The 27153-nt window shown below is 40.4% G+C and overlaps 1 protein-coding gene across 2 annotated transcripts in view; it reads left to right on the top strand.

Moving 5' to 3' along the window:
- The window catches only part of xpo4 (exportin 4), a 61274-nt gene continuing 34121 nt past the window's right edge, over nucleotides 1-27153 (top strand). The window contains exons 1-7 of one of the 2 annotated variants that reach the window (XM_074695246.1): nucleotides 1-121; nucleotides 4117-4222; nucleotides 4319-4460; nucleotides 4554-4692; nucleotides 6716-6832; nucleotides 6918-7071; nucleotides 21954-22066. In XM_074695246.1, the coding sequence (XP_074551347.1) occupies nucleotides 32-121; nucleotides 4117-4222; nucleotides 4319-4460; nucleotides 4554-4692; nucleotides 6716-6832; nucleotides 6918-7071; nucleotides 21954-22066 (861 nt within the window). In that variant the 5' untranslated portion in view covers nucleotides 1-31. The remainder of the gene's footprint in view (nucleotides 122-4116; nucleotides 4223-4318; nucleotides 4461-4553; nucleotides 4693-6715; nucleotides 6833-6917; nucleotides 7072-21953; nucleotides 22067-27153) is intronic. The other variant, XM_074695245.1, reaches the window with a different exon arrangement.

The raw sequence follows: 27153 nt of genomic DNA, 5'->3' as shown, positions 1-27153 counted from the left end.
AGCAGTACTGTAATCCCACAATGCAGAGCGCATGGCGCGTCATTGGAGAGGGACGATGATGGCGGCGGTCGGTGCACCAGAAGTGATCACACAGCTGGAGAGCGCTGCCAAAGTTTTAATGGTGAGAGATTTCACCTGATTTTACCACCAGGAGTGGAGGGAAGGCGTGTGTGTGTTGGTTGTGTGTGTGTTAGTGTGTAGCGGGTCGGCTCTGGCTCGGTTCTGAGCCCTCTTCCCGGTTTCTGTTGTTAAATGTGTTCAGTTTTTCTTTGCGTTAGTGCGCGATGCGTGGCGCCTTCTTTCCCCCTCTCCATCCCTGAAACCCTCATACTTCTGCTCTCCTCCTCTTCCTCAGACATCCATGTCTTCCTCTCTTTAAGCTCACCATCATCCTGAAGTGTTCGCTTTTATTCAGACTCAGTTCCTAAAAACTTCAGCGCCTTGCTCTGCTCTCCTTTGACGCTGTGGTGCATCAAGTTTTATTACACTCCGGAGACATTTGGAGCATCACGATGCTGTTAACACACGTAATGCTCATTTAGCTTCTCCTACACCCCCTTTTAACACACATTTAAATCTATTTAAAGCCTCTTTTCCTGTTTTTTCCTCCGCGGGATGAGATAACAACACCAGCTAAGAGCAACTGGCTAACCATGTGCATCCCATGAGTCACAGTGCTGGATAAATCAGCTAGCTACAGGCTGTTTCCGCTCTGCTGCTTTGGTATCACTCTCTAACTCGTTTTGCTCAGTTTAACGCTTTAATGAGACACTATTCACTTGTTTTCATGCTTTAGTGTTTCACCCTCACGTTGTGTTCAGCAGGTGTTCTCTTAAAGAAGATCTCGTTTTATTTATCGCGATATTTATAAAATAAAGCATCCAGGTTGGTCTGCTGTAACAACAACTTACACCACAGCTTTTTAACATATTAACTGAGTACATTTGTAGTTAAAATGTTATGATGTAGATAAGGGTTCACCTACAGATGCCAAGTATCCAGTTTTAGCCTCTTGATGCCATCAGCAGCAGCCCTGCAGAACATGGTGAAAACAAGAAGATGCACATTTTTAACTCTGTTTATTTCACACTAAGTGGTCTGAATGTGAAAAAAGATGCAACCAGTGACCTGCAGAATTTCTGATTCATTATTTTGCATCCCACATACTTAGTATTTCTACATATTTCAAGTAGAGAGACTAAAAACAATGATGTGGTCAAACTGACAGATCTTCATACAGCAAGCCTTTGACAGTGCAGCTACACATGGTGTCCATAAAGTCTCTTTTTGATTTAAACACATATTCTAAACACGTAAAACCATGATCTAGATGCAGCTTGACTATCCTTTCCCAGAGGCATAACTAGATCTTTTTTTGGAGAGTTTTTGGATCTTTTTCTTCATTTTCCTAAAAGCAAAATGGTAACGCAGTCTGTTTTCTTTGTACACGTCTCAAACTTTTCTATGTAGATGTAGCTGCTATCTGCACTTGGTGTCATAATGTGCTTTAACTAGACATGCACCGATCAATAGGTACTGATATCCTCAATTTTGGGGGATCAGTGATTCGTGATAAGTGATCAGAGATCAGTGATCGACCCATCCTTACAGATAAAACTGATCTTATAAACCTCCAGGAAGGTCTGACAGCCAGCCATTGTTGCTTTTTGCTCTGAGACCTAAAACTCAGGACACTTTATTGGTTTAAGTTAAAACATAAAGATTTTATTGTTTCAAAGGTATTGTTCAATGATTTTCAATACAACTAGATTGGAAGATTGAAAGTATATGCTGTCAGTTATAAAAAATAAAAATCAGTATCAGCCCAAATCAGTAAAGGCAGGTCAGGCTTTTTAAGGATCGATGATCGGCCAGAAAATTGTGCTCAGTGCACCCCTAGTTGTAATATGGACCGATCCACACTGCACTTTTTATTTCCTCCGTCTGTACCTCAGTATAAAGATTTTGACTAAAAAAAAAATAAAAAAAGAAAATAAACAGACAAACATGTGAAATTTGTTACAAAATGTGGAGTAATTCAATGTTTTTTTCATTTTATTTGATGGAGGAGCTAATTTAGTTGGAGGATGCTAAAAGGCTTGTCTCACACCATCAATGTTTTCCTCAGATATTCTTGCTTGCCTACTCCTCCTTTTATCCAACACAGTCCCCATCTCTAATAATTTCTTGTGCTGTACACAAATTGACGGACATGACGGTGAATCTCTTTCGTACTTGGTTCTGTAGTTTTGCTGAGTCTGCGTGTCAGATTTTTGTCCCAATAAACCATAGGGATGGGTACCTTTTACATTTGAAATGATACGGTAATGCTGGGTACTTGGCAGTCGGTACTGGTACTCAACGGTACCAACTTTTTTCTGTGTTTATGTGGTAAAAAATATATTTTTTTTCAGAATAAAATCACAGAGTTTTTCAATTTAACATATTTGTTCTTTAATAAATAATCTTGCAATGCTGTGTTCATGTCCAGCATGGAAAATCACCTACTCTTCCACTCCCGTACAGTCAAGAGGATGCATTCAGGTACCTCAACAAGGTACCTCAACATGGTACCTTTCGATTTTACGTGAATCCATACCAGGTATTTTTAAAATAATTTGGTCAATACCTATAAAAGTACCCAATTTGGCACCAATCCCTAATACACCATGACACACACTGAGCCTTTTCTTAAGGAGTAGAGATTTAGCAGTTTGAATTTTATCATCAGGATACCTGAAATACTCAAATGCAGTGTGATTTAAAACTTTGATAACTACTGAGTACATACAACAGATCTGATTAAGATCAGATATCAGTTTCCTTTTTAATATATATTTTTTTAATTGTAAAGAGACTTTATGGACAAGCCTTTCTTATATAACCAGTGTCCCTGAAACTCTAAGCCGTGTTTTTTGGCAATAAGGTGAATCAGAGTGCTTTAAATATTTGTTTCAAAGATCAATGAAGACACACGGAAAGCATTTAAAATAATTAAATAAGTCCCTGAAATTAGGTAAAAAGACTGATTTAGAACAAGAGTATGACATTTACAATGGGCTGCTGCGCGTTTCAAAATAGGTGATAAAATAACATTGTAATATTATTTGATTAAAAACCAGCTTTACTCTCTTCAATTCAGATTTAGAAGACCTGAGTTTCATCAGACCTGATATTTTCTGTGAGCTTGTTTCAGATATTTTGGATCATAAAACTGACCTTTGCTCCTCCATGTTTGGATCTGACTCAGGAGACAGAAATCAGCAGCGTCATGAATCAGCTGTCTGAACTGTAAAGACGTCATTACGGTAATTAAGTAGTCTGGAAACAAATCGATGGACCAGTTTTTCCAGGTCCTGCTGGGACATGAGACCTTTAATCCCAAACTGACATCAGGACACTTTTAAGGATTTCTCTGGAAAGAAAACACAGAAAAAAATACAGTCTTTTTGATTTTTGTACGACACCAGTTTTTGCCTGCTTTGGTCTCCTCCACCTCTTTTAAGTATTTGCTATCTCTAGCTTGACTGTGTTTTAGTAGCTACTTTTAAAGTTTGTTTCTGCTTGGCTTTGTGGTGCCTGAGAAATTCATAAATTAGGGACAGCGTGTGTGTTAATAACGACTGTTGTTTGAAGGAAACTGAAGGAAAACAATCTTTTTGCTTTTCACAGATAAATGGGAAACCAGATTTTGATTTATTTAGTTTTATTAGATTTATCAATATGCTTGATTTTTATAAGTCATGGCATGTGGTGTGTCTACCGTCTCATCAGTGTGTTATGTCTTGAGTCCTCCGTGTGTGTGTGTGAGTGTGTGTGTCAGAGAGAGTGGTGCTCTCAGATAAAAGGCTCTTTATTTCCTCTGCTGCCTTCAGCCGCAGCGCTGCTTTTACTGCAATTAGACCTGGAATGTGACTTTCCTGCCGAGCTGTATCATGGCGACACTGCTCAATAAAAGTCTGAGTGTATACCAGTGTATGTGTGTGTGTTTCTGTGTGTGTGTGTGCTTTCTTTCTTTAACACTAAGTCTGTGTGAGCTCAGGACAGATACACACAAGTTCAGACTGATGTTTAATCCAACAGAAGTGACCACGTTGTCCATCCATGTTGTTTCAGGCACCGCCGTCCATGGTCAGCACAGAGCAGAGGCAGCATGCTGAGCACATATTCCTCTCCTTCAGGAAATCCAAATCTCCTTTTGCAATCTGCAAGCACATATTAGGTAAGTCTCAACCTCAAACTTTTCAACGAGGAGCCTGGTTTTATCATGTTTGGATTCACAAAGCAGTTTTCTGTTAACCCCCTTTTCCCGCTCCAGAGACCAGTAAGGTGGACTATGTGCTGTTCCAGGCCGCCACAGCCGTCATGGAGGCCGTGGTGCGGGAGTGGATCCTGCTGGAAAAGACCAGCATCGAGTCTCTCCGGGCTTTCCTCCTGACCTACGTCTTACAGAGACCCAAGTAAGAAAGAAACGCTGAGATGGTATCCAGAGAGATCCAATCAGACGTGTTTGGGTCTCCCCCTGATGAGTCTACCCTCCTGTTTCCCTCCAGCCTCCAGAAATACGTCCGTGAGCAGATCTTATTGGCCGTGGCGGTCATCGTGAAGAGAGGCTCGCTCGACAAAAGCATCAACTGTAAAAGCATCTTTCACGAGGTCGGACAGCTCATCAGCAGCGGGAACCCCAACGTGGTGAGAAATAACCCCTCACTCTTTAAGATCAGTGAAAGCAGATCTCTGAACCACAGGAGCATTCAGAAAACTCAGCTGATATCTGATCGCTGTCCCACTTTGATTGTCAGAATTTATCAACTCAGATTAAAACTCAAACCAACTCATTGAGAAAAACTTCACAGTCACGTCAACAACACTGAAGTAAAGTTTGTTTGTGTCTTGCTTTGCCACATTTCCTCTTGATTGAGACGTTCGGCTGAGAGCTCCGTCTGAAGATTAAAAACAGCTCAGTTGTAGGAAAGAGGCTCCAGGCGTGTTCTTGTGGTTCGAGGAAAGTTTGTTATCAAGTGACTGATTGTTGCAGAATTTTTTGAACTATAATATCTGTAACTAAAGCTTACACTACAAAAAACTAAATCTTATCAGGTGTTTTTTTCTTATTTTAACTAAAAAATGTCTTGTTACACTTAATATGAGCCACATTCAACTCATCAGTCCAGAAAAAAGTCTTGTTTCAAGTTATTTAAAGACAAGATGAGGTCTGAATTGCTTGAAACAAGGAAAAAAAAATGCAAATGGAACAAGAAAAATTTGCTTAAAACTAGAATATTGTCTTGATGCAGACCTCAATTTGTCTTTAAATAACTTGAAATACGACTTTTTTTATGGACTGATCAGGTGAATGTGGCTCATATTAAGTTAAAAAGGCATTTTCTACTGAAAATAAAACAGAAATACTCACCAAGATTTTTTCTTTTTTTTTAAGTTTAGACAAGCCAATAACGACAAATTTTGGTCCTTTTTTGTTTTTGTGGTAAAAAATATCAATTTGTTTAGTAATAAAATAAATCTATATTTTTCATTCATCACTGCTTATGGGTCAGGGTCAGGGTCGCAGGTGGCTGGAGCCTATCCCTGCTGTCATTGGGCGAGAGGCGGGGTACACCCTAGACTGGTCGCCAGTCAATCACAGGGCTGACACATAGACAACCATTCAATCTCACACTCACACCTAGGAACAATTTAGAGTGACCATTTAACCTGATGAGCATGTTTTTGGACTGTAGGAGGAAGCTGGAGAACATGCAAACTCCACACAGAAAGGCCCACTGGCCAAGCCGGGGAATCGAACCGATGACCCTCTTGCTGTAATGCTGCAGCGCTAACCCTTGGGCTTATATATCTTTCAATTTAACATATTTATTCTTCATTATATAACCTTGAAATGCTGTGTTCGTGTCCAGCATGGAAAATCACCTACTTTCCCACTCCCTCACAGTCACAAGGATGCGTTTAGGTACCTGAACATGGTACCTTTTGATTTTATGTGAATCAGTTCCCGGTACTTTTGACAGAGCTGGGTCAGTACCTGTAAAAGTACCTGATCCAGTACCCACCCCTATTAATGAGGGCTAAATATGTGAAGACAGTCTGATTCAGTCCAATTCAAATGCATCAACAGATTAGATGCAGTAAAAATCAGGAAAAGGCAGCCACAGGATGCAGCACAATCAAACATCACATTATCAAAAAACAAACTAAAATAGATTCAGACAGATTCAAAGATAACATGACAGTGAATTATTTATACATGAGGTCAGAGCTGATTTGTAAAAACTCTTCAAAAAGCAAACCTGACCTCTTCTCCTGATCCAGTAGGGGGCACTGTTTCACTTGGTCCCAACACTGAACCATGACCCATGAAGGCAGCTTTGTGCTGCAGAGAGATGAAAGTTCTGATCTCATTGTAATCAGATTTTAGTGAGTGATATCTCTACAAATTAAACCCTAATTTTCAGCCCCAGTTTAGCTTTTTAATGACTTCATTTAGGTGTTACATTTTTATTCAACTGAAAGCATTATTTAAGCTAACCGTTAGCATTATGACATAAAAAGAAACTTAAAACTAAAGCTGAACTATCATGGGTTTGACATTGAATTTCTACCCCTTGATTTCTAAACCCTCCCCTCTGTCTCTGAGCTTATGGATCTTTTCTTTTGGTGACATCTCTTCTTTATTCTGAACCTTCTTCTTCTGCAGCAAACGCTGGCCTGCTCCATCCTGACCGCTCTGCTCAGCGAGTTCTCCAGCTCCAGCAAAACCAGCAGCATCGGCCTCAGCATGGAGTTTCACGGCAGCTGCAAGCGCGTGTTCCAGGTTAGATCCCCGCCCCCCCCTGTTTTCTACTCTACACCTGCATTTTTTTTAAATTATTCAGAGCTCACTCATCCTTCTCCTCCAGGAGGACGGCCTGCGCCAGATCTTCATGTTGACCATGGAGGTGCTGCAGGAGTTCAGCCGCAGAGAAAACCTGAACGCCCAGATGTCGTCCGTCTTCCAGCGCTACCTGGCACTCGCCAACCAGGTCCTCAGCTGGAACTTCCTGCCGCCAAATCATATCCTTTAATTGTCTGCTGTGGGAGTCGTTCACCTAAACAGGTCAGGCTGAGTGATTAAATCATCTTCTCTGTTTGCCAAAGTCTGAAAGTGGAAGTTTTAATGCTTTAGCATCAAGATTGGTGAGAGTATCAGGTTGGTTTTGTTGTTTTGCTCATCACGTATCCACCATGATACTGGAAACCACTGAACATTAGTGAGTTAGAGTCTTGACTGAGGCTTTGACTCCACTTTCACTTTTGATTGATCCATTGTTGTGTTTTGAGGGGTTTTAACCAGATAAACATTTTCCAATTTTCCAGGGGTCTGCAATCTTTAATTTCTGAGGAGGCATTTTGGGAAAGCTATAAAAATCTACTTTACCTTCACAATAAAGATAATACAGCATATAAATTCTATACATTATTAAAATCTAGAAAACAATATATGAACAAGAACTCTTTTGATTTTATGCAGTCGTATATGTGATGTATAAATTCATTATTTTTTATAAATGAGAAAGTTCAAAAAATTTTGATTTTTTTTTCAATATGCCAATATATTTTAAAATTTCCAAAATTTGTAAATAGATTATTTTTTTTAAAAAAAGGCAATTCATAAAAACTGCAGAAATATTGACATTTTGAAACATTTGATTTTTTTTTTAAATTGCCCATATATATCAATATTTCCAAAATTTGTAAATAAATAAATACTTATTTTTTAAGTTGAAATTCATATAAACTGCATTTTTTTAAAAAAAAAATTGGAATTTCAAAAATGTGCAAAAATGTTAAAAAAAAATGGAATTCCAAAAAGTTTCAAGATTTCAGATATTAGCAAAAATTAAAAATTGATTAATTTTCAAAATTGAAAAATAGGAATTTTAAAAAATGTGCAAAAAATTCTATAAAAGGATTTGTAAACATTTTCAAGAATTTTACAATTTTATAAATAATTTTAAAATTTGATATCTTATATTGATAACAATGAACATTTCATCTATTTTCGTTGTTTGCTAATTTCTTGCCACATTTCAATCATGTATATGAATCTGGCACATTGTCAGTTAAGTGAATCCATCCACACAGAATTAAAATCTGTATTTTCTTCCAGATTAGTCTTTTTGTAGATGTAGTTATCTTCCCAGGGCTGTAAAACTTGAGGTTAGCCACAGGTGCATGGAAAGTTGGTGGGCTGTTGATGTTGTAGGAGGTGAAGTAGAGCGTTTTGCTGACTCTAATTGACTTAATGAAAGTCTGCGTGCTCATGAAGCATCTCACAAATCTCAGAACTTTTGTCTAAAAGTTTTATTTTGTGTAAAGAAACAGACAGAAGTTTTGGTTTAAAGCAGAAAGAAAGAAAGTGGGTGAAGTTTTCTCCTGGCTGCAAATGTTTGTCGACTTGCAGCGTCCTTTATTGAATCAACATTTATCACTTTAAGTGTGTGTGTGTGGTCAGTGTGTTTGTGTGTGTTTGTATGAAAGCGACACTCCTGGACGCATATCTGACCATCAGCCTTCCTTTGTAGTTCATCTCATGTGTACACGTCCTGATTATCTTAGCAGTTGGCCGCATTGTTGAGCAAACTTAGGCACTTGGTGAGTGTGTGAATGTCTGTGTGTGTGTGTGTGTGTGTGTGTGTGTGTGTGTGTGTGTGTGTGTGTGTGTGTGTGTGTGCACAAGGCCAGGCTCATTACGGCCTAAATCCCATCCAGCCTGGCATCCTCTCTGCCTGTCTGAGGGGATCTGCAGTGGCGCTCTGCTGCCAGCCCGGGCCGTGTATCACTTTCAAAGAGGTGTCCAGCGTGTCCATCTCCGTATCATTCCAGAGCCCTCCGCCCCCGCCTTGGCTTGTTCAGGCTCCCCTTGGTATGCCCGGCACGCTCGGTTCGATATGTGTGTGTTCTCTCAGATGCACTTTTAAGTCCTCTGCGTGTCTCCTTCTGTATGTGTGTGTGTGTGAGTGTGTGTGTTTGCTGTTGCAGCCTCTTTTATACAACAGAATAACATTATTAGAGGAGCTGGATGTGTGTGTGGAGTCAGCAGAGCAGTGATGCTGAATATTTGGGACATTTCAGGGTTAGAGCAGGTGAGTGTGGGCCTGGAAATCATGAAGCTTCACAAGTTTGGTTACATTTCACAAAGAATCCCATAATATGGGTGAGAAATTTTTAGAATCTATATTCACAAATACAGCTCATGTTTATAATAGCCCCAAAAAACACCTTACAAAGATAGGGATGGGAATCGAAAACCGGCTCCTGTTGAGAATCGATAAGAAATGTTTCAATCCATCGATATCGTTAGTCTTTGTGCTTAACAACTCCCTTATCAATTCTTTACATTGTGCCGGAGCCGCCAGGCCTTCCAAGTTTTACTGAAGAACTGACTTCATAAAGAAATGTACATTACTCTCTCTCAGGAGATTCATATTCAGTACATTCCAAATGGTATAAATCACCTTATTTACCAAAATAACAAAATAGTGCAAGCTTGATGCTAACGTAAATGGGAAACTGCGTTGATATGCTAGCAGTTAGCATACATCAGTATAACTTCAGCTTCAGAATAGAATTTCAACTTTCATCACAGAAACATATCACATCAACTCTTTGTAAAAAATACTGAGTATTTCAAATGTCAAAAGCTGACAGGCTAATGAAAGGCTCATGGCTGACTTCATAACTACGGAAAGGTTCCAAACAACTTAAACCATTGCTATAACCACTTTGAGACACTAGATGGCCTACTTGAATTATCAATACATTACAACACAGTACATCAACGTCACATTGTGTGCAATTTTTACCTGTTTCTCCTTAATTATGCCCAGAAATATCCAGACTCAGGGACCAATTAACAAAGATGTGAAATGTATTAAAAACTTAGGAAGACACAGTTATCTGTCGGACGAATCTGCAACTTAACTGTCCATCTATTCTTTGACAGAGTTCTCAGTTTTAACGCAACATTAAAACTTGCCTCTGCAAATACCTGAACACCATACCGTGTGAAAAAGTTAAATATGATAATGTCTACAGACTATATCAGGAGCCATATTTTCCCATAAATTGCTCGTCACATGAGTTGGAGAGAAACATTTCGCCCTCTGCTGGAGAAAAGTGGTAACTTTTTTTCCAATCCAGTTTATAAACAAATAAAGAATTTACAATTAAAAAAATAGTTTTTTGACAAAGAATCCTGATTTTGATATTGCCAGATATAAAAATCCTGATATATCATATATTGTTTTTTTGTCCCATCCCTATGGCGTATCATTGAATTGATAATCGGAGGTTTCCTCAATGTATTTGTTGCGTAACATTAAGCTGTAGTTCTTCTGTCTTGATGTTGAGTTGTCAAAAGTGTTGAATTTAGGGCTAGGACCATTTGCTATTCTTGCGATTCGATTCTTTTAAAATTTTTGGGGTGCTGATCTGGTTTAAATTGCGGTTTATTGGTATTTACTATTTTTGTGATTTTTAGTTTGCTTTTTAGCACCAGACCATGTGAAAAAGTGTCTACAGACTAAAGAAGGAGCCATGTCTTTCCGTAAAATGCTAATCACATTAATCAGAGAGAAACATTCCGCCCTCTGCTGGAGAAAAGTGGGAACTTTTTTCTAATCCAATTTGTAAACAGACTGAAATAAAAAATTGGAAAACAAAAAAACATTTTTTGACTAAGAATCTTGATTTTGATATTGTCAGACATAAAAATCCTAATATGTTGTATTTTAATTCCCCCCCCCCACCCCTATAAGGTATCATTAAATTGATAAACAGAGGTTTCCTTGAGGTATTTGTTACGTTACATTGAGCTGTGGTTTTCCATTCTTGACGTCGAGTCGTCACAAATGTTGAATTCGTCTGTCAGCCTCCTCAAATCATTCTCCTTGAAGTTCTGCTTGTGAGCCTCGAGTGTCTGCCCCGCTCCTGAAAAGGAGGACAGATTGATGGAGACCGCTGGGAGAGCTGCAATAAGCATGGCCGCCTGTCTGCAAGTGTTACCACACGCCTGTGCTCATGTGATGCGTCGCTAACGTGTGCCAGCCCCGGTATCAGGGGGCCTCTCCTTAATTGCGCGTCTGACAGCCGCCGCCTTTCAAACGCGCTCCTCAAGCCATCAAAGAGCCTTTTTAAAGAGGACTCCCTCCTTTTTAAAGCACCGAGCGGCATGCGTGTCATCTGTCCACGCCACCGTTTGAACCCCTCCAGCTCTGGTGTCATCTGGCGGAGACACGCTCCCCGGGCGTCGCTACAACACCGTGTCACTCCACACTGAGGCTGACTGGAGCTGGGGTCGTGGTCCGGGCTCGAGGCAGCAGTCAGGTGCTGTAAATGGCTGTTTGAGCTGACAGATGGATCACCTCTGCCCCGCCGCCCCCGTCAGGCTCCATCAGTCCTCTCATAGGTCCTCTCATAGGTCCTCTCTTTGCTGTTGGTGGGGGATCATGAACCGTGCTGCTTTAGACACTGATGGCAGAAAGTCTCCTCTCCTGGTTTCTCACTGCAAAAAACTGAAATCTTATAAAGTGTTTCTGTCTTATTTTTGTCAAAATTGTCTTATTATACCCAATATGAGCCACAGTCACCTGGTCAGTCCAGAAAAATGTCTTGTTTTAAGTTATTCAAAAACAAAAATGAGGTCTGAATTGCTTGTAACAAATTAAAAAATCTCTTTATAAGCAATTCAGACCTCATTTTTGTCTTCAAAAAACTTGAAATAAGACACTTTTCTGGACTGTTTAGGTGAATAAGGCTCATATCAAGTATAAAAACACTTGATAAGATTTCAGATTTTTGCAGTGGGGCCAGGAATGCGCAATATATCTGTATCAATATCAGTATTGGCCGATATTTACTCATTAGCTGCCGGTATTTTCAGAGCATCTTGAACGATCTTTCAAGACCAAAATAATCTTGTTTTCTCTGACTATGTAAACACCAAAACTACCTAAGAAGAGTGGACTCTCTTCTTTTATGTCTCACTTCCTGTTTTTGATCCAAAAAACAGACAAAACGGACTTTTTTTGATCGCGTTCATCCCAAGCGCTCCATCCTTTGATCCTTTCCACGGTCGTCTTTTCTCATGATCGTGCCGCTCATAACTACCTCGACACATCCTCTCAGATTGTTTTTTTATTTATTTTTTCACCAATGTCTACAAGGCTTGACATTAACTTTTTTTTGCTCACCAGCCACTGTGGCTAGTGGTTTTCCAAAGTTACTAGTCACTCAGCATTTTCACCAGCCACAATTTTGTTGTTGGATAATTATGTTTAATATGATTAAAGCGGATGATGACATGGTAAAGTTGACTTAAAGTAGATTTACAACCTTTTTAAATGTAAATGACATGTAAATGAATAAAGATTAACATAAATCAGGTATTCATCTCTGAAACGGTTGTGCTCCTTAAATATGAAAATATGCACACTATTGAAACAAAGTAATTAAAGGAGGAGTTTATTATTGCATTTAATGAAAGTTGTTTAGGTTGAAGATTAATTGAAAAGATAAAAACTGAACTGAAAAACTAGCTAGAAACACTGTCTGCTTGAATATTTATTTACAGCAGTAATTTTTCAGTAATAAAGTAAGTATCATACTTTCTGGACTATAAGTCACTCTGGAGTATAATCATACATTTTTTTTAAGTCGTATCAATCAAAAAATATGTCATGAAGAGGAAAACGACAGATATAAGTCACACTGGATCATAAGTTTCATTTATTTAGAATGGTTTGGTTTGTTTACAGTATTTTTAGAGTGAATATTTTACATATAACTGTGATAAATTTTTGTACATTAGGAGGTTTAAATATTGTTCCTTCAGCTCCTCATGGTGAGTGTTGCTGGTGAGATCTGTGCAGTGTGAGTTTAAATGAGCTCCATCCAATGAACGTCCTCACTTTTAAAAAGTTATGGGAGTTTTGGCGCTAGTTTGTGACTCAAAGCTCAGAATCTGTTCACAATATAGAGGAAAAAAGACGCGAGTGAAGTTTTGAATCACATTATCAGGCGCTAAACACTGGGCGCTGTCACGGTGTCCAAGACGGAGGCTGGAGACGAGCGTGTCTGGACGCCTGTCAGCAGAAGACTTTGCGAATGGACCAATGAGCAAACACTGTGTGCAGGCAGTGCTCATGGGAGTTGTAGTGTCTTAGTCTCATACTGCAATGGGTTTAGTATTTCAGATGCCATTTCAGAAAACTACGATTCAATAATTCAACTCGCCAAAATTTTCATATCGGTGCATCCCTAAGTGTGGCCTTTTGTACCTCCTCCATTGAGGCGCTGACGTTCAAACTCTGTCCCTTACTCGACTCGTCGTGGGATACTTGACTAATATTTTTAGTGAGTAATAAAAGAGGAATTCACTTTTCTAAAAGTCCCTTTAACCCTCTGAAGCCCCACAGGGAAGTTATTCTTGTGCAGACGACTGTCAGCCCCACGCCGTCTTCAGCAGAGCGTCGTTCTCTCATTAGCTGCTCAGGGGTCAGTTTGTCGGCGTTGTGGCCCTCAGGTTAAGGTTAGGATTTGGAGTGTGTAAGCTGATGCTGCGTGTTTGCCTTGGCCCTGACCTGTGTGGAGAATCCTCAACTCCTGCTGTCCAAACACGGGTACAGACGGGTGACACACTAACAGACGGGCAGCTGGTGCACAGGTTCGTCCTGATTTCTGAGATTGATGAGGTGTAGATTTAGAAAAGACCTCCATGTCTTGAAGATTGTGCCTTTTTGAAAAAGAATTTGGTCACAAATTTCCTGCTTTTTTCCACCTTCATCCTCCTCCTGATCACAGAGAATCAGGTTTGCATGGAGGACAGAGCCAGGATTGATATTTTGTTGTTTTAATTCAGTCGCGGGAGATTTAACGACAGCTGCCGTCCAAACAGATGGGAGTCCGAGCAGTAGAAGGAGATGGAAAAGAAAAGGAGGAGGAGGAGGAGGAGGAGGGGTTTGGGTTGTTGAGGAGGTATTCCTGGACTGTTATTTCACATGGCGAGGCGGCAGGGGAGACTTAAGGCAGGATATATCACTTAAACCCTACCACGCGCCTTAGCATAGCGCAGGCGGCTGGCAGTCGCTCAGCCGCTCTTTCCTGGTGCGGAGGGTCCATCCTCAGTCAGGATCAACATTAATGAATAGAGGATACAGGAGAAGCTTGCTAATCCCCAATCCTTGGGCACGAAGGACGTCCAGGCTTGCAAAATTGTCAGATTGCTGAGATTGTCGACTAAAAGTGGTCATGGAGATACCATCGCAGTGATCTGCAAAGTGCTTTGCACCACGTCTGCAAATTTTTGTTGAAAGAGGAGCTGAGAGTGTGAAACGTGAAGCTTAATTTGATCTGTTCTGGAGGGACTCGATGAATTATACCAGGGGTGTTTCACAATGAGACAGCGACCATGAATCCAAAACGGTGTTTGTAACACAACACAAACGAGTTAATCATTCGTCAGAGAGCGTGATGAGACGCTCGTCACTGAACATGACTGTAAACCATCAAACATACAAACAACAAAATGCTTCGAGGGAGGGACTTCGAGGGCCAATACCAACCCTAGCATGCCAGAAAACTTTGTAGAATCAAATAAAATAGAATGTACTTCATCAATCTCTTACGTGAAATTCAGAGTCACAGCAGCAAAACAGGGAAGTATATAGTTCAAAAATTCAAGAATACATAAATAGAATAATTAAATAAGTGTCAACTAAAAAAGTCCATCAGAGACGACAGCTTGGCCATTATTCCTTAGTCCTCCACCTCCACAGGGTCCAGGACTGAGCTTCTTCAGCAGTCTGTTCAGTCTCTGTCTCCTGGATCCTGTCTGCTCACAAGAAGTGAAATCATTCAAAGTGGCGTTCATTTCCTGTGTTAGCTCTGTTAGCCATGTCTGTGAATAGCATGATGCTACTCTGCCTTCTGGTATTCCCTCTGTTGCTGGGTTAGCACGGCTAGCTCATCCATCTTATTGGAGATAGATCTTATGTTCCCAATAACGATGGATGGAAGGACAGGTCCATGTCGTCACTTCTTAGCTCACACCACAACCCCAGCAGTGATCCTTGCCTCGTTCTCCTCAGCTTGCAGGGAACACCAGTCCCAGCACCAGTTAGCATAGACATGCTACAGGCCGCTAACAAGTGAAATCTTACACAATATATACACAAGCAACCATGTCACACGTAGGCTTTCTAAAGTAGGAACATTACTGCAAACTAGTGATGGGTACCTTACACATCTGAATCTATACAGTAGTGATACTAGCGATGTATCGGTATTAAACAGTACCCAATTTCCGGTAATTCAGTGTGTTTTAGTGGTATAAATATGGTAATAAATGTCGATTTTTTTATTGATAAAATCTCAAATTTTGCTCTTCCACTTTCTCACAGTCACGAGAATGTGTTTAGGTACCGAATCATGGTACCGTCTGATACCTCTGCCAAGGAGGTTATGTATTTGGGAGAGTTTGTCTGTCTATCTTTGAACAACATAGCTCAAAAAGTAACAAAGAGATCTTGATGAAATTTTCAGGAAATGTTCAAAATGGGATAAGGAAGAAGTGATCAAATTTTGGAGGTGATCTGGATCACCATCTTGATCCAGGACTTTTTTAAAGGATTCTTTTAATTCACCATGTGTGTATATAACTCCACCATAAATGGTCGGATTGCTTCGCAAATCAATAAAAGACAAGGTCACCATAATTTCTGATGGTTGTAAAAGTACGATCCAGATCCTGGAAATATTCTGAATACTAAGATCTGGAATATGAAATATGTACTGGGTCATCATCATTTTCAACACTGTCAGGAAACAAATTATCATTCAAACCTGCAACTAACACCAAATTGTTGCAGACAGTCTGCTGAAAGGGAGTATAACACTTAAGTCGGACTAAAGTGTTGGTGACAATCACAATATGCTTGGTGGAGGTCTGTGCTCTCTGAGGGATTTTCAAGTTTTATTGTGAATTGGTCCCTGTAAGAGTGCCTGTTTGTGTACCCATCCCTACTGCAAGACGCTTTCGTTAGCATGTAGCTCTGAGCATCTCTAACTCTTTGTCTCGTCAATGAAAGATCTGTGGCAAAGTGACACAAATCTTAATCTGAGAAGCTTGAGAATCTATTCTGTGGCGTCTGAATGATGACAGGAGTGAACTTTAGGCGTTGTTGGTTTTTATGAGCCACATTGTGCGGGCTCAGCCCACATGTTCCCGTCGTTGTTTTGCTGCCATGTGGTGAGTTTATGCTTCGCAGTGAATGCTGAGTTACAACCCATGAAGAAGAGTGAAAGCTTCTTACTTTGAGCTTTTGTGCTGTGAAGTGATGATGCTAACTACCTGGGCTCGGGTTTACAGACGTGGACAGGAAGTGAACTTCATAAATGGCATCATGACAGGATGAAACTCAGAGTCGTGGTTGCATCTTCCCGTTGATACAAGCAGCATTTTACTGGCAAAAGATCGGTGATAATTAAGTTATTACATCGAGTGTTTACCCCGTCTCTGTGGCTGCAAATTTGGCAACAAACGCTGCGAGACTCTGCTCCATGTTTGATTCAGACTCCTGTGGTCAGAGGTTTGAAGTGGATGTGTGTGAGGCCGCGTGGCTCTGTCTGTGTGTGTGTGTTTATCTGTCACTCCGTCTTATCTTTCCAGTGGAAAACTGACGTGTCGCATTAGTTATTCTTGAGCCTGCTGGAAGGGTTGAGATAGTAGCAGGTGAGGTCTTTTAAAAACCCAGCAAACCACAGCCACATGTCCAAGTCACTCCGCGAACATTACTCATCCAGGAGGCATGCTCACTACACACACACACACACTTGAACACACACATGCAGGCCATTTTCTCTTTTTTTTTTCAAGCCGTGTGGATTGCATGGTTGAAGTTGTAAATCCACTTGTCGACTCAGGAAAGAAGGTTTTCCTCAGAAGTCAGGGGCTTCAATCAGATTCTTAAAAATATGGAAAAGGTTAAACTTTTCTTCTTCTATGTATCGGTGGTTCACTCTACGACCTTATCTGAACATCATAACATCTGTTTGATACTGAAAAGACACCAAACTTTCTATTCTGCAGTTTTGAATGCTTCAGATTCACTAATCTAATCTGAATTACGTGTTGTTTTCATGTTGTAAAGCTTTAAAAACAGTGTGGACTTGGAGAACTTGGTGTACAGTACAAATATGATCTAAATAATTTAAAGTTCCCATATTCTGCTCCTTTTCTGCAGTTTAATATGGATCATTGATGTCTTCATGAAATGGTAGTAACATGTTTTGGTCCAAAAAGCCAATAAATCAAGCACAGCAGCATTGTTTCCAGGCTCTCATAGCCCCTCTGTTCAGAACGCTCTGATTTAGTGGGCGTGGCCTTCATATGTAAATGAGCCACCGCTGATACCGCCCCGCTCTTCAGCGTCACTGAGAGTGGCGCCATGAGCGCCGAGTGCACAATGTTTAGAAAACAGAGAAGCTCGTTTACCGTAACATTACAGGCTAAAACAACAGGGTAACTGCAGCTAAAGTTAGCATCCTGAAGCTAACACAGAGACAGGGGGGACACTGAGGAAAAGCTCTTCCATCTGCTCCACAGCACACAGCATTTAAAATACTCACATTTCCAGGGTCCCAGGTTTGTTGGTGGATGGTTGGTAATGCGCCTGGATTCAGGACCAGTCTATTGGCTAGCCCTCTGTTGGACTGTCCAAAGTTGGAAAAGCAGTCGGCTTTGTGTGACTAGCACACACATGCACAGTTTTACTGAGTGTAGCCGGAACATTTCCTTGATTAATGAACTCTAGACACTTAGTCTGTCTTCTTCTGAGATGGGAAGCTTGAGCATGGAGCGATGTGACTGTTTACAGCCAAAAACAGAGCAGTGATGGCTCTTCAACTTTGGCATTCTCCTCCCCACAGCAGGGAGGAGAGTGGGCAGGGAGGGGGTTCAGGGGTATCTGCTCCGGTGGACTAATCAGGTCAGACTTGCTCCTGATTGGTCAAAAAAGGGAATCGCTGACATCGGCAAATCCCTCAAATCCAAACAGCTCGTTTTAGGTCAGGATTTTACATTCACAAGCTCTACTAAGTACAGGTTTGGTCATTAAATATCACATTTTGTGGGCTGGGAGGAAAGACAAAGACCCACAAATTTCACTAAAAGACTTAATAAAGTGATTTTTGCATAATGTAAAACCTTTAAACAAGAAATCTTCTGTTATGAAATCCTTCTTGTTATTTTTACCTGTCAGACCCGTTTTGTGTCTCAATCCAGCGTCTTGAAATAGACTCTGTAATCCTGTAGTTATCATTCCTGAGGTCTCCTGTGAGTTTTGTCTCAGTCATGTGATTTTTGAGGAGAGTTTGTGCAGCTCCTGACACCGAGGTGGTCCCTCTCCAGCCCCAGATCACAGGACGTACTCAGTCTTTTGTTTTTTACCAGATCAGATTTTTCTGCTGTGACTCAGATTCTAATGAGATTAAAGAAAGTCAGGTTCAGTTTTCCGTTAATCTCAACAAGATTTACAAGAATATGTCACAGAAGAAGAGTTTTCCTAATCGGAAATAAGAAGTTGACCCTGACCCATAAACACAAACACCATCATCACGTGGTTCGTTCTCCACAGTTTCTTCCTATTCCCGCACTTCTCGGAAAAAGTTCAGTCAGAGGTCTTCTGCCTCGCCACGGCTATTTTTAACAAGGCCCGAAGCCAAGCAGTGGACACACACACACACACGCATAAACACACACACGCAGGCCCACAGACCCTCAGACAGGTGCCAACTTTGTGCCGAAAAGTGTGTTGTGGCGTGTTGTGGCGGGGCGTGTGCTCGGGGAGTGACTGCGGGCTGGTGTCAGAGGAATGTGTGACCTCGCCGGCCTCTGCCGCTGTTTGGCTTTGATCAAACATTCCTCCAGAAGTTTCCACCTTCTGCTGTCACCGAGCCCGAGGACACTGATACGGTTTTACATTCGGTTTTTTGAGCTCTGTGCTGATGATGACAGAGGAAATATGTCGTCTACGTTTCTGTTCGATTTCCACGCCGTAGACTTCAGGAGAATTCATACAAAAGCATTTTCTAACACCAAAACAAAGGTACAAAGGAAAAAATACGTATATTTCTCCTCAGATTCAGCAGGAGGTGTTGTGATTAGGAGTTTTACAAGTATTATGTCCTCATCTAAAAATCCTAGATCAGTAGTCTCCAACAGGTCTTCAATAAGTAGTTCACTACAAAAAAATGTAATCTTAACAAGTGTTTTTCTCTTGTTTTTAGTAAAAATGTCTTCTAATACTTGATATGAGCCACATTTACTTGACCAGTCCAGGAAAAAAAGTCTTATTTCAAGTTATTTAAAGACAAAAATGAGGTCTAAACTGCCTGTAACGAGCTGTCGTAATACAAGCAAATTTCTCTTACCCCTATGGCAGATTTTTTTACTTGTTACAGGCAGTTTAGACCTCATTTTGTCTTTAAATAAGTTGAGATAAGACATTTTTCTGGACTGGTCAGGTGAATGTGGCTCAGATTAAGTCCAAAAAGACATTTTCTACTGAAAATAAGACAAAAACACTTGATAAGATTTCCGTTTTTTGCCCTTTTCCTACCCTATCCACTGTCTTTTACTGTCTCATTAAAGGCATGAAAAGCCCAAAAAAATACTTTTAAAAAAAGTTCCCACTCAGAGGTTCACAAAGAGTAAACCAGTTCCATCAAAAAAAAGTAAGTAAAAGAAAAGACAGATATTATGTGGTGTTAAATTTGTACCTGGCAAAATAAATAAATAAATAAGAAGACCAGAAGTAGCGAGCGACTTTTGTATTACTTAAAGAGTTGCTCTCATCCTGAGAAAAAGTTGCAGACTCTTGTCCTAGATGTTGAAGCCGAGGTTTAACCCAACTCATGTTGACCAGCCAGACAATAAAAAAACCATAGACTGTAAAAAAAAATGGACGCCATCTTGCTCGACTCGAAGTGAGGTCGCCACAAAAACTGCTCCCCCTGGTGGTTGGCTGCAGTATAGGTCAAAAATTCCATCTCCCCAGTCATTCCAGATGGGCTGTGGCCAAACTTAAAAAATTAATTCACCTGGTAGAAATGTTTCTTACATCTGATTGTTGTGATGATTTGAAGATATTGTTTGGCTGCCTTGTATTCAAGTCCTCTTTTTTTCTGAAAAGTTTCACTTTCATTAGTTACATGAGGTTAAAAACGAGGTTTTACGACACGTTTAACAATGATTGACAGCTGACGTTCTTATGTATTTATTTCGGGGATTGTAAAATATGTTGGGAGGTAGAGTCAAGAAGTGATTAGACTCTCGAAAGAATAAAAAATCTACTGCGCCGACTCTTTATTGGAGATCCCCAAATCTAAAAAGAATAGAAAAAATCACAACTGGTTGAAAAATATGTGTTTTCTTATTGATTCAATAGATCTACATTTGTTTTTACCTTCTTTGCAAAACTTTCAGTGGAACAAATCGAACATTTTAACCTTTGCACATCGTGCACATGTGCAACCCAAAAGGTTTTAATGAACAAAATCTTGTTGGAAGAAAATAAAGATAAAGAAAACCAAAAAAAAAACTCATGATGAGGAAAAAAAAGGAAGAGAGTGGGAAATAAATCAATAAATGTTGAATTAAAGTAAATTATCTGATTGGATAGTACAACTCTGACTAATAACAGTAAGATTTATGTGAGGATGACCAAAGAGAAAACAAAGTTTGAATTTCCTGAAGTTTGTTTGTTGATACTTGGACAAACTTTAAAAGAGGGAAACTGAGAAAATGGAGAGAAAAAGAGCAACGAAGGAGAAATTGTGTTTGTTTTCCTCCAAGAAACAACGTCAGGAAACAACGCCAGGGGGAAAAAACACCCGAATCATCACCGAGCGTTTGCTGAATTTTAGGTAGAACATTTTAATTTACTGTGCTGTGTGAGAGCGAGGAGTGGGAAAGTGTCAGGAGCAGTTAAAGGAGATTTTTTTGATGATCCAGGGAAAAAAAGCGCCGTGGGTGTGTTTGTGAGGCTTGAATAAAGACAGGAAGTGTTGTGGCTGCGTGGGGAGAAAGTGTGTGTCTGTTGTGGGTTTGTGGAAAAGCTTGTTGTGGGTGTTTGGAGACTCTTAAGTGAGGAGACAGACATTGTTCATGTGTGCAGAAAAGGCTCTGATTAAAGCGTTTTCATAGCGTCTGGAAACGGAGGGCGAGCGTTTTTTGGGTGCAGGAAAAAACTTTGAAGAAGAAGAATGTGCTGATTGACACGAGAGGAGAGTTTGGGATAAATAGAAGGTGTTGTGGGTGTAAAGAGAGTTTTGTTTTGGTCTGGGGAAGCAGTCAGAGGAGAGACGGAGTGATTGGCTGAGGAGGAAGAGGGAGGGTCAGGGGGCAGTAAGGAGTCTCGAGGACTTCTTCTTACGGAGGAGTGGACAAAGGAGGAGCAGCGGAGTCTGGATTGGCTGCAGGCAGAGTCAGTGTTTGAGGATCTTGAGGAAGCAGAGGAGAGAAATCTGAGTGTGCAGGAGGAGGGGGAGAGGTGAAGAGGAGGACAAGAAGCGAGACAGAGGGTTAAGATCGGAAAACAGGAGGGTGAGAAAGAGCTCCTCTGTGGGTTTGATCTGTCAGACGAGGAGCTGAGTAAGGAGAGGAGAGGAGGAACAAAGGAAGGAGGGTGAGAAAACACAGATTGATGGTGTTAATGAAAGAGGGAGCTGGTGAACTCAACCAAAGACTGGGACACAGAGACCAAAATACCCCGAGAGAGGCGGCTCAGTGACAGTAGCTTGTGTTTTCTTAGTGCCATCCCTCCTCCTCTTCCTCTTCTTCTTCTTCTTCCTCCTCCTCTTCATGCTGTTGTTGGCCTTAACTGACAGCGGGTCACTGGGGCGCCACTACATCGCCATGTTCGAGGCCACGCAGAACGTCATGCTGAAGCCTACGGAGACCTGGAGGGAAGCGCTTCTGGACACACGGGTCATGGACCTCTTCTTCACGGTGAGTAAACGCTTTGTTTTTGAATTTATGAAACTTTCTTCTCTTTAAACCAACTTAAAGAAATCTGAAGACATGTCATCATCAGTCAATCTGAGCTCATCTGTCTTTCCAGGGAGGTTGTTGGTCACACAGAACAGCCTCTCCTCCTCCTTCTTCTCCTTTTTCCCTCTGTCCTCTCCACGCTGGTTTATTCCTGATAAACAAACGGAAACACTTTGCCTTTCCATGCTGAACCAACGAAACTCTCCTGACCCCGTCTTCCTGGCGCGTGCTAAGTTTTTACTAGTTTGTGGGTTTTCTGGATGCTCCATTAGGCAGATTTATGGGCCCTTTACAGTGGGGTCGTGTTATTGTGAATCTGTCCTCAGGACCGCCCTGTGAGGGAAGTGTGTATTTTTTTGTGCACTGAGTTTGTGTGTTTTAAGAGGCGGCCCACGCTGGGTCAGCAAACGCTGTGGGAGAGAAATGTGGAACAAAAAGGTCAGAGCTGCTCCTCCATCGTCAGGTACGAAGATCTGTTCGGCCTCGTTGGCCTCTCCACGCTGTGATGTCTTCTTTAGCTTTTACCTGCTGTGACCTGTTGGACTGTCCCCCCCACCTCGATGACCCCAGTGACCTCCTGTCTCTGCACAGTCACAGTATCACTTCTCAAGCTCGGTCATTTCTTTGTTTTCAGGCAACTTCTGGTCTGAGAATATGAGACAATGTGGAAGTGCTTAAATCTGCTGTTTCTGGGGTGTCCGCTTGAGGCTGGCTCTGGAAGTACAGGAAGTCACATACACACACATACAATATCACTATCAGCACACACTGCACAGGGGGTGAATTTTTTCCTGACACGGCAGAAGATCTTAAGATCACGAGTTCACCCAATCAGAGGCAATAAAGCCGTTAGTGCGGAGGCTTGAAACCCGTGTCACTTCCAATATGGCTGCATCAGCTGATCTGCTTCAAAAATCAGTTTCAGGAACTGACGTCAGGGAGACTACCTCTATTTATTAAAGAGTCTGTGATAGAAACTACGGTGGCCAGTGGGTGTCAGATGATTTGCAAAAGCTACAAGACAAATGCAAGAGCAGAAACAAAAATGCCAAAGCCACAACACAAAGCAGAAGTTAAGAGAAGTTAGTTATCCAAACGAGCACATAAAAGTTGTAAAAATAGAATAGAATAGAATAGAATAGAATAGAATAGAATAGAATAGAATAGAATTACTTTATTGATCCCAAACCAAAAAATTATGGAAAAAACCAAGTGTGTAATTTTCTTTTTTAACTTCATCTATGATTAATAAGCTTTGTAGGGGCCTCACCTTGTGATGTCCTTCATAGACTTAGATGTCTTTTTTTACGTTAGCATTAGTGCTATATCTATCAAAGCTTAAGTTATAAAAGAAAAAAACAATCATTTACTTACTTTCACAACTTTTCTGTGTTTGTTAGGAAAACTGTCCTCTTAACTTCTATTGTGACAGTGCTTCTGTTGTGTTGTGACTTTTGCAAATCGTCTGACACCTATCACCCACCATAGGAAGCCCAGTGCTGCCAGGATAAGGAATTGAAGACAGGAAACTGTAAATGCAAAATCCAAGTATTAAATCATGATATATGTAGCAAATTAGTCTCAATCATGACGGAAACATCTTGTATTGGGGAAGAAAGTTGTAACTTTTTGACCAAAAGTCCAAATTTTGAGATAAAAAGTCAAAATTATAAGAACCATTATCATGATGTTACTTTTAAAAGTTAAGATTTAAGGATATTTACAATAATTAGGAGATAAAAAGACATTTTTTATGAAATATTTTTTTTTTATTGTTGAGATAAATTAAAAATAAATAGTTATAAAGTCAAAATGATTAGGTAAAAAGTCTAGCATGTGAGACTTTAAGTCAAAATTTTAAGATAAAAGTTGAAATTATGAGATTTATATGGAAATTATTAAAAAGTCAGTCATAATTATTTGATTGAAAAATATTTTTTTAAGATAAAGGATCATAATGAGTTAATTAAAATACTTTATTTTTTCTGTGATAGAATTAATCCTGACAAAAACTTATAAACTTAAAATATATTGTATTAAAAGTCAGAACTGTTCGGTAGTTAGTCATATTTCTGAGTTAGATTTAAAATTTTGATCTGGTAAGTTAAAATAATAAAAAGTTGTATTTATTAGATTTGGAGATAAAGAAAGAAATTGTAAGCTAGTCATAATTTATTGGTATAAAAAGTCAAACTTTGATGAAATGAGATTTAAAAAAAGGAGAAACTATGACAGATTCACAGTTTTAAGATAAAAAGCTAAAGTAATGAAATATTTGGTCATAATTTTGAGAGAAAACATTAAAACTGGTAGGTTGTTATTAACAAATATAGGTAGAAGGTAATTAAAAATCACATTATTTAGATTTTTTGTTTTCTAATTTTGACTATTTCTGACTTTTTACTGAATATTTTGGATTTTTTTTTTCATTAAGGCCAAGACACACTGGTGGAAATGGCCTTCCATACTAGAAACACAGGTCTTATAATAAATTTACAGAATCTTTATACCTTTATCAGGGTTATAACCTTTAAGTTATGTGTACTCAAAGATAGTGTTCGATCAAAGTTTTATATTTTTCAAGCAGTTTGTAGCAAACATGAATCAAATTTGTGATTTCACAAAGATGCGCTGCGGCTGCTCTGAAGCTGTTTTGTTATAAAACCTTCAGATTTGTATTTATTTCACTCTCCGTCTAATAATCAGCGCTCAGTGAAAGCTCGTTCACACAGCTGAAAAGTTAGTCAACTTCTATCTCAATGCTGTCACAAATAACTGTAATCAGAGGATTGGTACACAGAGCTCACAGGCGTAATCAGGGCCTTGATTGGCCGGTGGCGTTGGCGGCGGTGGCGGCAGCGCGGCATGAATAAAAATATTTGTCATTTTTCGGTCGCTCCTCTTTGCTGCTGGAATCTGTAGGATGTGTTTTGTGTTGGTTTCAGTTTTCAGGCGTCCAGTCTCATCTCTGGCTCAGGAATTTCTAGTAGCTCAACTGTTTGTTGTTGTAAGGCTGCTGTGGCACCGTCAGCTGTCCGTGTGTGTGTGTGTGTGTGTGTGTGTGTGTGTGTGTGTGTGTGTGTGTGTGTGTGTGTGTGTGTGTGTGTGTGTGTGTGTGTGTGTGAGTGTGTTAGTCTTGCAGCATCCCTGATTGTGTTGGGTGCATTTTTGGCGCATATCAGTCTCTGTGGGGTAGTGTCAGCTTGTGTTTGTTTAGTGTATGTTTGTGTGTAGAGTGTGTTTATATAAGTGTGTGTGCAAATGTGTGTGTGTGTTTGTGTATTTATCTAGTTTAATGGCTCCTCTGCTGCCTCAGCTGCTGCTTCCCCTCAGCTGTGAGGGGTAACAGGCTGTGTGTCTGTCAGTGTGTGTGTGTGTGTGTGTGTGGAGGGGGGGCGCAGAGACACGCGCCGCCAGGGTCACAGTCCACAACAGACCGATGGCAGGATTAGAGCCCGGCCCCAGGATTAAGGGCCCCTGTTAACAACCAGAGCAACCCACCCAGCACACAGACGCTGCTCACTCTGCGGGGGCTCTGGGGAGTCGTTGTCTCTTCGTGGGTGGGTGGGTGGGCGTCCGTCAGTCTCACATTAAGTGGCTCAGCCTTAATCTGCTCTGCACTCAGAGATTTTTCATGTGATGCTTCTTAAATAACGTCTTCAATCAACCTCAGGTTCTTATAATTTCAGTAAACGTAGAGAAGAAAGGGTAGAGGGGGAAATGTAAATTATAGGGCTGGGCAACGATTAAAACTTTTAATCGTAATTAATCGCATAATTTCCCTGATTAATCATAATTAATCGCATTGTGCCATAACATCTGTCATGCAAACACTAAATCAGTACTTTTTATACAGTAATAGTTAAATCACAATTTTAGTGCAAATCAAATTTACAAAATGTAAATACAAAATTAAAGCTTATTGCCACTGTCAGGGCATTAAAGTGATACTCCGGGATGGAACAAGTTGGGTCCTATCACAAGGTTTAGGGCAGAAATTACCCCTACAGCAGTGTTTTTGTGCAGCAGAAGCCCAGAGCGCTCGCACCAAACACCCCCTCCCTGCTCCTCTGCAGGTTTCCTCTGCACTCAGACGGGGCCATTTTTTACTTTGACCAAAAACACAAATAAACGGACTCCCACCAAAAAATCTGATATCAGTCTGCATTCACGCTTTATTTAGAGAATTTATCAGCGTGTTACTTTCACACAAAAACACCGCTAAATAAGGCTCTAGTTCTCATCGTGTCTCTTCGTCCTGGCAGACTACCTGTGTTTGTTTATATCTGGCACGCCGTGCGCGCGGACTGATACTCTAAGCGGCGAGCGCCTTTAAGTTCCGTGGCGTTGCCCCTCTTCTCCATGCTTGTTTTGGTTACTTATCGTGTTTTTCCGCCAATTTCACTTCCGGTTCCACCGCGGTCAGCAACAGACATTTACAAAATAAAAGCATGTGAGCAACATGCACTAATGTGCGATAAAATATTCAACGGCGTTAATAGATTGACGGGTTAACGCGAAAATAACGCGTTAACTTGCCCAGCACTAGTAAATTGTGATTTTGCATATTTGTTATTCTAGCGTATTATTCTATGTCGATATGACCAAAGATTACTGAAGCTGTTGTGATAACCCTTAACAATAAGTGGGCATCATCTCAACCACAAAATGCTTTTCAACTTTTCAACTAGAAACTTAACTATGTACAAAACACTTTATTCAAGTCCTGGATCAAAGAAAAGTGAAGTATTCTCAGTTTAACATGCTCTGAACACACAAACTGTTGTTCATTGGTGCAGAGCAGCCCCAAGCTGAAACATGACACCAGGAAGATGGAAGCAAATTTTCAAAGAATTCTTTAGATTTAAATACAGGATATGTATCGATTATTGAGAGCTTGTTTAAAGCAGTAAAGAGTGTAGAATTATCTGCTTTTTACAGAATTGAGCTAGAGCAAACGGTTGATTTTCTGCAGATTTTCAAAAAGGACGTGTGAATAAACGAGACGTGGACTGTATCACTCTCGCTTCCCCCCGGTTTAAAGC

Source organism: Halichoeres trimaculatus, unplaced genomic scaffold (assembly GCF_033239565.1).
Source record: "Halichoeres trimaculatus isolate MK-OKI-2021-1 unplaced genomic scaffold, fHalTri1.1 fHalTri1_scaffold_19, whole genome shotgun sequence".
Classification (NCBI taxonomy): domain Eukaryota; kingdom Metazoa; phylum Chordata; class Actinopteri; order Labriformes; family Labridae; genus Halichoeres; species Halichoeres trimaculatus.
This window is presented reverse-complemented; position numbering and strand designations above follow the sequence as displayed.